The sequence below is a fragment of the Perna viridis genome, chromosome 14, assembly GCF_037379345.1.
Source record: "Perna viridis isolate PV_CMFRI_1.1 ecotype Kerala chromosome 14, ASM3737934v1, whole genome shotgun sequence".
In the NCBI taxonomy this organism is placed as follows: Eukaryota; Metazoa; Mollusca; class Bivalvia; order Mytilida; family Mytilidae; genus Perna; species Perna viridis.
In genome coordinates, this window is record NC_142458.1 from 26,204,375 (window position 1) to 26,216,038 (window position 11,664).

Sequence of the window (11,664 nt, forward strand, 5' to 3'; positions counted from 1 at the left end):
ATTTAAATAATCGTTAATGCAAAATATAAATAATATCATTTTTTACATGTCAGAGTGAATAAATAAATGACGAAAAGTAGCATTCAAATCCTTATCGCATCTTGTTCTATTATTTATTTGAATTACCGTGTGTTCTTGTTTTAACATACTGTGGTAGTATGATTTTGTGGAGTACCAATTCTGGTAGTTTTCCAGTACTATTTAATTGTATGATGAGAGAAAAAAAAACGAATTCATTAATCTACAAATCACTTTTTTTCCCTTAAGCACGAAAATTGGTCTCCACGAATATACTTGTAAACTTTTATTCAAAATATAAATTAAGATCTAATTAACGTCTTATTTGAAAATATTTATCTGTTATGGACGATAAAAATCTCCAACAAGTATTTTATTAATCTCTTAAACATGATGATGATTATCCCGTTTAAATACGATATTTACAGCAGGTCTTCACATTTACAGAAAAAAAAATCAATTGTCTTCACTTAATATCTTGTTCTATGGTACATGTATATTAGGGAGTTGTATTTGAATGGTATTGACTAAAACATCGATTGAAAAAGTATGTGATAAGCAGTTATACCACTGTACAGAACTGTGCAGATTAAATCTTAAAAGATAGTCTACACATTTGATTATCCCTCATGAATCTGAATTTATCATACAAAGACATACATTATAATCGTATATTAAAAAAAAATAATAACAGATCAAGCTTTGTAGTTTAAAGAAATTCATATAACATTCATGACTCGTTTTGTATAGCATAATATTAAGTATTAAAACGTAAAGGCACTTTAGAGACATCAACATCTACGTACATGACCGAAACGCAAAACAGGAGACTACGACAATGTACATTCACAATGCAGACGACAGAATAGAATACGATTACAAATATAAAACTGAAGAAAAACATGACAGCACATAAAAATAAACTAGAGCATTTTCATTATAAACCCCCACAAAAAAGCAGTAAGTGACATAAGGTGCTGGAAGGGATGTGTTGCTCCGTCAGGGGCACCAGTTATTTATCCAAATTCAGTAAAATCAGGAATGCGTCAATTTCGGTTGGTTATTGGATATCAATCCGGTTAGACATGAAATCCCATCGATGATTTCTTATGTAAGATAGAAACTAATTGTCGGTAAATAATTCTTAATTTACCCCATCCATAAGTATTAATTTTAACCCGATAGATTAATGCTTGGTGCTAATGTTTTATTTCTATCATTGATATATTTCAGACATTAAGGAGACCTGACACTTTGAGAAAATAAGAGAGAAATGACAGGATAAAAACTCTCCGCGCGATCACCAACGGAAACCTAACGAAATTAAAGTCTTGCTTTTCAGACACAATCAGGATTTAATATGGATGTACACTTGAATGTATCTGACAACATCTCGGCGCCTGATAATAGCGGAGAGATTTCCTTTGCTCTAAAAATGACAAGATTTGTGGCAGATCGTATATTAATCCCAATTATCGTATCTTTAGGTATTACTGGAAACTGTTGTAATATTGCAGTGTTAAGCCGACCTAAAATGAGAACATCGACCAACGTTTATCTAACAAACCTTGCTATATTTGATACGTTGTATCTCATATTTATGTTGACATTGTCTCTAATCCATTGTAGGGACAGACATCTTGATGCTTTCAATTATTATTATGTCCCTTACGGTCGTGCTTTATCGGATTTATTTGGTAATTGCAGCGTGTGGGTGACAGTTTGTTTTACATTAGAAAGGTATATAGGAGTGTGTTATCCAATGAAAGGAAAAGCATTGTGCACTGTACAGAGAGCTAAAGTAATAACATTAGCTGTTTTCGTATTCTGTTTTGCTAATACGTTGCCGGTTCTCTTTGAGATTGAAGTTTATGAACAAAGAATTCAAGTTATTTCAGAAGCATCTATGGAGTCTACAATAAGGTCAGCGAATACAACATTCAATTCAATAAGTGATCAGATATCAACGTCTGGCAACTCTATTCAAGGAGCACGAATCAATTATACGAACGTTTACTACGAATGTGTAGAATCTGAATTCGGTAAACGAGAAAGCTATCAATTTGGTTATTACTGGTGGTACATTATAGTCTTTACATTTGTTCCCCTCATTTTGCTTTCCGTGTTCAATATGTTTTTAATCAAGTCCGTCTGGAATGCCAATTCACGACGTAAGATGTTATCTCAGTCGCATGTCATAGGAGATCATTCCAACCAGAGCATTGAACAACAGAAGGTCACCACTATGTTGATATCAGTAGTAATTATATTTTTACTCTGTCAATTCCCATGGGCCATCTTGTTAGTTTATAAAGTATATCTGTCAGCTTTCAGTATTGAGCACGTCAAGGATTATATATTGATAGCTGGGAATATCTGTAATTTGCTGGGACAAGTCAACGCATCCGTAAATTTCATACTTTATTCCTATTTTAGCAGTCGGTTTAGAAGAACTTTTAAACGTCTTTTGTGCGGATGGCAGAAGAAAAAGATGACTACAACAAACATATTAATTGCAAATTTTCCTTCAAGGAAATCCGACTTTTCCAAAGATAGCCTTACAAGAAATATTAATGGATATCATTACAAAGGGGCAACTGTCAAGAAAGCGAGCTCTTATTCGAGACCATCGTTTACACGTAGCTTTCCTAACCAATAGAAAGTTGTTATTTATGTTAAAAAATAAATAATGATATAGAAACATGATAAAATTATATGGTAAAGTATGAAATATGAAATATATTTAACGATAGGTGTGAAGAACTGAATTGACTTTGTCTATAGACTACTTTATTCAATTTTATTTAGACAGTTTTAATGGTGATTACGGTTTTTAACTGATAAATAAACTATTTGGAAATTGACTTTGTTAAAAATTCATTAGCCAAACCAAGCCCGCTGGTTTAATTTGGTACGGACACAATTTTCAAAACGCTAAGTGTGAACAAAATGTGGGCTGCTTGTTGAGTTTTATTTCGAAATAAAAATAAAATATTCATCGAAATTGAATAAGACCAAAATAAATTCATCTAATGAAGCGCCTAGTTAGCAATACTTTGTGTTTTGTTGTTTTGTTCAGTTGTTCTAAAGTATATATCAATTTCATGTTATATACTGAATGTTATAAAAAAAGTGAATAATTATATTTCATGGTACCATGCATGTGTTAAGAGTTTATATTAGTTATACCTAATATTGAACTATGTGCTTAATGTACAACATTGTTTCAGAAAGTACTACATTGTATATTGAAGAATAAAAATCTGTCCATATTTTTTTCTACTAACTACTAAACGTTTTGTTAAAAAAAAATCTAACATTGTAAATTCATATACTATATATCAGGCAGAATCTAACTTCATCCTATAGTTCTTCCTTGTACAATGTTGATGTAGTAGAAAGAAATAAAATTCCTCATAGTAAAACAGGCTCGTACACAGTACCAATTGATAAATGTCAAGAGCCTTTTCATCCAGTACATGTTGAACAAATCAATTACAAAACATTTTTTCTGTTTAAAATTTCATCTAGCAAAGAAAGTTATTTTTAAAGACTTATTTTGTTGTTTTCATGACTACAGTTGGGAATGAACATATGTCTCCATTCAAAATCACTACACTTTGAAAAATCCCATCTTCTTATCTGTTCAGTTTCAATAAGGTTTTGTTAAAGTATCGATATTCACGGTAAATATTTCCTTTGTTTTTTTATTGTTATCGATATAAATGACCGAACAACATGTCAGGTTAGTTAACTTTTCAACTGATTCATTGATCGAATCTTTTGATAGATAATCCATGCAGTTTAAGACAGGAACAATTGACCAATCAATCTGACCGTACTTTGTATATATCAAATGGGCTTGGGCCAGATTTTTTTTTTGCTCCACCTCAATAAAACAGCAGCCAGGAGGTGGTAGGCATGCAACACCACTCCGACACATTTTTCAGGTTCTCAGCCTTCCAATCATCGTTCTAGCTCTATCCCATTTAAATACTGCGTGCTTAACGGATTTGCAGTGACTATCAATATTAAAGTTTCTGGTGTGACTCGTTCATGCATTGAACCCATGACCTTCCGCACTTAAGGCAAGGGAACTTTCTGAAGACCATCGAGACGGTTGAAGCAGATGATAATGACATTGCCAGTTTAGATAATACTCTTATACATTTCTAATATTTAGTTAAATAATGATAAGTGAAATATTCAGTGCACAGTGTTGAGGTAGTCTCCACTGAAAAAAAATTAAGAGGACACTCATCATTAAGAATTTATTTTGCATTACTTGTCCTTGTGTTGTGTTAACTTAATTGAAAGTTTGTATTTAATGATAGTTAAGCTAAGTAATTCCAAATGAATGCTCAAGGATAGATTCACGGAATATTTTAACAGTGAAGAAAAATGAAAAAAAATATCGATATAAATTCGACAGAATTCTATAATGAATAATTTTCCCCATTTAGTCTCATTTTTCTGAAGTAATTTACCCATTGGTGTTTTTTTTTTATTCCGCCCTCCTGTTTTTACTTGTCTAGAATGTTTACATTTCGCCATGTACTTGCTTCTGTATTTTGTGATTTTACATACACTTTCATTATGCGTTCTTAATAATCGTTTATGATTCAAAATTTCGATCAAGAAACGACACCAGCATGATCTCGTCTCTGTAACTTCCTCAATTAATTTGACGAAAAGAAAATTCTTTACCGATCTTTTCTTAGAAAATTTTTGACGTATTGAAATTATGCTTTGGTACGTTTAAACATGTGAGAAAAGTACAAATAGTTCGTCTCTTGTCTAGCTTTTTGTTCTACTCTTGAGTATTTTAGTAGTATTGTCATAATAATCATCATTACAGTTCTCATTAAAAGACGATGGAAAATGGCACAAGCCATATTAATGTATTAACGCAAACTTTTAACAATAACTGACTTTAAAGTATTGATTTCTTTTGCAAACAAAGCTGCAATGATTCGTAATCTCAATGTCTTTAAGATGTTTTTTTTATTTTACTCTAGAAAATTTCATGTTTATTTGTAGAACAGTTATCAGTTATATTGATGCATTGCTGTACAAATTGTTTTTTTTCTCATCTTGAAAATTCGGCCGATATTATTAAAAAAAGTATATGACGTCTATATCTTCCTTAGCTATGCTGTTGAATAATGTACATAGATATTGGTTGGAACATGAAGTACAGTCCTATAAAAGTGTGTTGTTTTGTTCTAAGGGACCTGGATTGTGTGTCCCTTTTCATTTCAAATCATATCGTTTGGCGCACCTGGTCTTTTTCTTTGTAAGTGAAAGTAACAGAAAAAAATTATAATAAAATTAAGTAAAATCTCTTTTATTAAGGTTGTAATTGTCATCAAATATATACTTTTTATTTGGATGTGTAGGTTCATGGTTGTTTATTTGGAAGAGATAAATATAAAAAAAAAAACGCTTTTAAATACATACTGTCTGTAGTAGAGGGTGTTACGCTAGAGTATCACACGAGGTAAATATATCACCCGAGCCGATGTAGAGGGTGATCTATTTATAGAGTATGATACGACGCGTAACAACCCTCTACTACAGGCAGTATGTGTTATATTATACTGAATACGAGAGTGTGATATATCGAGGGGAGAGATGGTGATATATCGTTAACATATCCTTGACTGAAATAAAATATAAATTATGTTTCAACAATTCAATAAAGTAACTACAAATAAAGTTAACAAATTTGAAAATTCGAAAGTTTATTTTAAATGAAAGTGAAAATTCACATTACAATTATTGTTCGAGACATGTAGCATAACATTCCTGTTAGTGGATTCCAGAAGAACTGCATCGGGTTGAATTGATAAGGGAGAACTTGCTGTATATCATCCTCATCAATGTCGGCGAACGTCGCCATAATAAGAAAATACGACAGACTGAATTTGATTGACTGTCGTCTGGTGTTTACGGAAGTGCAAAAATAATTTTAAAATCCGGGTCCGAAACACTATTTCCGATGGAGAGGGTGATATATCGATCAGCCAATCACTGTTCAGTGGGGGGGGGGCAGTAAGGATGTGCAGGGATTTAACTAAAATACCACATCACCCATTACCCAATCAGAATTCAAGATTTTTGTATAAAGTATAATATATTAGTTTATTGCCTATGTCAGATAATACTCCATTTGAAGTGGTGATTTGAATGTGATTTTTTAAAGGCAATTGAGATTTATTTTCATCGTTGAAAAAAATTAACATATCTTTATTACGCGCACTATTCAACTGTGAAAATAAGTTCTGTTCAAATTTGACTTTCGTATTATCATATGTATTCAAACGATAATTACTAACAACTCACTTCCCAGTAATTGATAACTGAAAGCATTATCGGTTAAGAAAATACTACACATATTATTTTTAATCTTTTTTGCCTCTCATCCTCAGTCGAAGACCATGGGCAGTTTTGTATCATCACTGCTGACGGAACAGCAGTCAAGTTAAAACATTTCTTCGTCGAAAGACATTTCTATCTATAATTATATACTTTTTATTCTTCTGTAATTATACTTAAAAAAGGTAATAACAATTATTACCGAACTCATAATCCTAAATCGATAAGAGGGATATCAAATTGTACAAACTATAAAAAATCAAGGGCAAACCAAAAAATGAAAAATAATCACTATGTTGCCGACCTGATACAGGCAAAACCTTACAGGCTCAATAAGTGTGCCCTTGATAATGTGGAAAATCGAAAATTTCCAAGATTGTCCACAGGAATTTGCTATAGCAAGTGTGCAACCACCCAGCAAAAAAAAAACAACGTAATCTTTGGAAGCTGTAACAGGGAGAATGAACCTTGTTGCGTTTCCTCCCTGTCTAATACATGTGTAAACAAGGATTCTTTGTTTTATGTCTTCTATTTTTAAGATATGTTAATAGATTACTTTTTAGCTGCATATTGAAGTCATCATAAATGACGATACATTTGAGGATAAACGCATAGATTAGATCAATTTTTACTCTCAAAAAACTGCCCAGAACTGATGGTTCCTCTGGGAGATTAAAACTGATCTTGTCTCTCTGTCATACTTTGAACTGTTTTTTCCCTCATTGGTAGTTGTGTTTCGTGTCAGGAATTATAACATAAGTTTTTACAATCCTGTATATTACAATTAATACCCAGCTAGTCTCGTTTGGTTATTGTAGTTGTTGATAATATGTACTGCACGATACTTACAATTAAGTACAGAACACTACAAGTTTAACTGTGTAGGATCAAGACAATTAGATAATCACAAAAATAAAATTGAATCTCTAAGAAGACAAATTGAATCCCATCACCAAATTAAAAAAAAAAAAAAAACAAAAAGCACTGCAAATGTTATATTTTGAACGGAACGATTCCTTTATTCCGTTTATGCTTTTGCATAACATTGTCTTATCAACAATGTTAACTGATACAAATCTATGTATACTATATTATCATTCTCAACAATTTAAAGGCTGCCAATAGACTGCATAGCAAACCAATGGTTAATGGACAGGTATTGGTCCAAAAAACTTCTCGTGTTGATTGTAACGTCATTCTGAAGACACCCTTGTTTGAAAAAAAAGTTTTTTTGATTATAAAAATGCATATTTAACTCTTTCGGGGAGCAAGAAACTTAAATTAAGACGTTAAGGTACGGAGACAGAGGAGTTGGTCTGATGTCTTGTATTTGCCACAAAAGTCATAACTTCTCGAAAACCAATACTACAGCGTGAAGTGTATTTATGTAATAAAATTTGATCAAATAATATTTCTTACTTATTTGGTAATCATTACTTTGATAGTTACATTTTCTGCAAAAAAGACAAGGACCTGTTTAAGATTATTTACACATTTTTTAATGTAAACAAATGTTCGCTTTGCTTACATGTATTAGTATCCTGGTAAGCTTTTAATGTTCTTTTCAACTGAAACTGACACAAAATAGTTTGTAAAAACAGATGTTATAGCTAATATAATTTGCTTCTACATTAAAATATTATTCTTGTCTGCCACCTATAACCTAAATGGCAAATATAATGATAAACATTGCAATAATTTATTTACCTCCAGTGTGCCTGGTTCATTTAAAAGGACAAAGCATTTGAAATTAAGCAGCACGCATAGCTATTTCGGTACATTTGGGTACAGGGGTACTGCTGCTAGTCAAACTATACAAAACTATGAAACGGAAATCAATTCAGCAAGCAACATACATTATAAATTCTACCAATTGAACAAAAAGTACCTAATCACACGTTCAGTCTGCAGACCATCTAGCCCAGTACAAATATTCTGACTATTTCAAAATTATCAAACCATGTTCTATCACTTTAAGTGATATATTTGACCACAATGATGACCAACCACATTGTACAATATTAAAATATGGTATTCAAATTTGCAAAACATTCAACATTCTTATACCTGACTCTTACTTATCCAGTTCCCTTACAAACAAAACCTACCATACAAGAAGTCATGATGCCCTAATATATGGATTAGAATGCAACTTATGTGGTTTATTATATGTCGGAGAAATACAAGAACGATTAAACAAAAGAATGTGCTGTCATCGTTTTGGAATTAACACCAACAAATTATCAACACTTTAATCAACAAGATCATTCACTCCTCTCTATGAAAGTTCGTAGTTTAGAAGAAAATTACCATCTTACGAACAGTCCCGTTCTAAGCAAAAACTATCGTAGGGAAAGAGAGGAGTACTGGATACGCAGACTAGGAACTGCAATACCTTACGAATGCAATGACAACATCAAAAGTATAGGAAACCTTTCAAGCCGATATAACAATAGCATAAATGTAATGAATTTATTTGACAAAAATCGAAAACGGGAAAGGAGTCATGGCCATCGCCACTATACGTCACCTAAGTTACATGATGTCTACATATATGGTCTCCTTTTTTTCATACAAAAACCTCTTGGACTTCATTACATTAGAACCAAACTTTATTCTATATCTCTCACTCTACTACACTACCTATACAAAACAGGTCTTTAAACTCCTGTTTCTGACTCCACCTCATAATTATACAGACTTGTTGTCATCATTTTGGATATTGGTTTCCACATACTTTTTAAACCAGTTTGTGTGAAAGTCAAGATGAAGAAAAACGATCATTTCTTCCACTACCGTTTGTCAACAAAGGTATAGATACAATTTATTTGGCTAACATCCTCCATCACAAAAACGTTACCAGCAAACTTCCCCCATATTTCAAAGATAAATCGATATCAATTATTTCATATTCCTATACTTCACCCATTGCATCCAAAATATTCAATTATAAAAGGCTATGGCAGAACCTCGAGATTGAGGACTTCAAGGCTAAACCACCTGACTGTTCTTGAAATAACTCTCCATTCAAATGGTCCTCCTGGTTACGTCGTTACGGGAGATTTAACGATCATCGAAAACTAATATCTCTGCGTAATATCCTTTCTAAAGGTCCCAAGTACCGTGAACCAAGATCCATAAATTGGAATTATAACTTTAAAGTTCTTATGGATGCCGATAAAACGAGAACCAGAAGACACTGATTCTTTGTCAGAGTGGTTAAAGGCCGTATTGTCTTTAATTTTGAAACGAATGGAAGTTTTAAGTAGGTCAATGAATGCCAAGGCTACATCAGTTTTCAATGAACCCGATGTAGCAGAAACATTGTCAACTATACATGACAAATATTTTGTCGTACCAGCAGACAAAGACCAAAACAATATTATTTTTGTCTGCAAATCGTTTTACATCAAATGTTTGTTATCAGAGGTAGACGTAGACAATAATTGCAGTGATAAGACCTTTACTGCTACCACCCTCTCTAAAGAAGAGAATGTGGAAAACCATCAATCTGTGCTATCCTCTTTTGGTCTCTCTACCAAGGACGATGATTGTGATTTACCGTCTATGTACTGGATTCCTAAACTCCGCAAGAATCCATACAAACAACGTTTCATAGCTGGATCTGCGAAATGTACCACCAAAGCCTTTCAAAACTTCCATATTCACAACTGCCGCAGAGGGTCTGCAGTCCTACCACAACACTTGTTACTCCCGTAGTGGTATTTATTCAATGTGGATCCTGAAAAATTCGAAAGATCTTTTGGAGACAATCAGTTCTAAACTATTATCTGAATATAATAATTTAAAAGAGTAATCAAGGGAACCAAGGTTATAGCGGTAATCAAAAGAATGTAATCCAAGGACAAAGACCAGACATGAAAAACAGACATACACAACAAAGAACATAAAGTAATTCAAATCATACATACAAAGTAACAAAAGTAAATGAGCAACTCGGACTCCACTAAAAACTGGGAGCATGGACCAGGTGCACCGGTAGGGTAAGCGTCCTCTGCTTTTCTAGAAACAACCGCCGAGTTGCTAATAAAAAGTGAAGTCCGGGGTAGACAAACGAGGGAAGGAAAAAACCGATGATTTTTAACACTGTATACTTCTATTCCCCATACTCTGTTAAAATCTTGACTTAAAAACATTACATATCGTTGTTTTTTTCCAAAAAACATGGTACGCCTAGATACAAATATATAGTACTTGTTTGAGATTCCCCATACTTTGTAAGAAAATAATTCCAAATCATCTTTCAAACATACAGAGGAAAATGTTTTCAAAATGCTGGATTTTTTTAATCGACATTTGTGTCCATGGTGGTGGACGTGTTTTTCAACAAACGGTCGGCATTCCAATGGGAACAAATTGTGCTCCTTTACCTGCTGACCTATTCCTTCACTCTTATGAGGCTGACTTTATAGCTGATATGATCTCAGTTTCCTCAACATATATGACGTATTATCTTTAGACAATCCTAATTTCGTGGATTTTATACATCGCCTCTACCCCAAAGAACTTTAGATAAAGGATACTACAGACACTGTTAAGTCATCCTAATATCTTGACCTTCACTTAGAAATCGATAGTAAAGGAAAGTTTTTGATCAAACTTTACGACAAACGTGATGACTTTTTATTCAGAATTGTCAACTTTTCTTTCATCTGTGGCAACATCCCTTCCGCACCTGCGTGTGGAGTGTTCATATTACAACTCATACGTTATGCCAGAGCTTGCCGAGACTACGCAGACTTTTTGAATCACGCTAGAACTCTAACAAATAGGCTTTTGGAACAAGGTTATATTGCAACAAGATTGAAGTTATCACTACAGAAGTTTATGGTCATGAAGAACTCGTGGATCCTTATGGTGTTTCAATCTGCACCATGAAAACTGATTTATTCAACGGGTCATCGTTTTCCTTTCCTAGTTTGTCTACCCCGGAATTGACTTATTATGAGCAACTCGGCGGATGTTTCTAGGAAAGCAGATGACGCTTACCCTACAGGTGCACCTGGTCCATGCTCCCAGCTTTTAGTGGAGTCCGAGTTGCTCGTTTGCTTTTGTTACTTTGTATGTATGATTTTATTTACTCTATTTTCTTTGTTGTGTAAGTCTTTTTTCCGTGTCTGGTCTTTGTCCCTGGACTACATTCTTTTGATTGCCGCTATAACCTTGGTTCCCTTGATTACTCTGCCATAAGCGACTTTCTCTGTGATAATTTACGTACGTCTCATGAAGCTTAAACTCATACAAATA

General features: G+C 33.2%; 1 protein-coding gene across 1 annotated transcript; it reads left to right on the forward strand.

Moving 5' to 3' along the window:
* The first annotated feature begins 1,289 nt into the window (after positions 1-1,289).
* LOC148598795 (FMRFamide receptor-like) lies at positions 1,290-2,790 on the forward strand. Its single transcript, XM_088561632.1, has one exon. It carries the CDS (start codon positions 1,379-1,381, stop codon positions 2,675-2,677), a length of 1,299 nt encoding a protein of 432 aa, XP_088417758.1. The 5' UTR covers positions 1,290-1,378; the 3' UTR covers positions 2,678-2,790.
* The last annotated feature ends 8,874 nt before the right edge of the window (positions 2,791-11,664 follow it).

What these genes read in the sequence shown, in the direction of transcription:
- LOC148598795 (XM_088561632.1), top strand. Translation starts at nt 1,379, where the DNA reads ATGGATGTACACTTGAATGTATCTGACAACATCTCGGCGCCTGATAAT.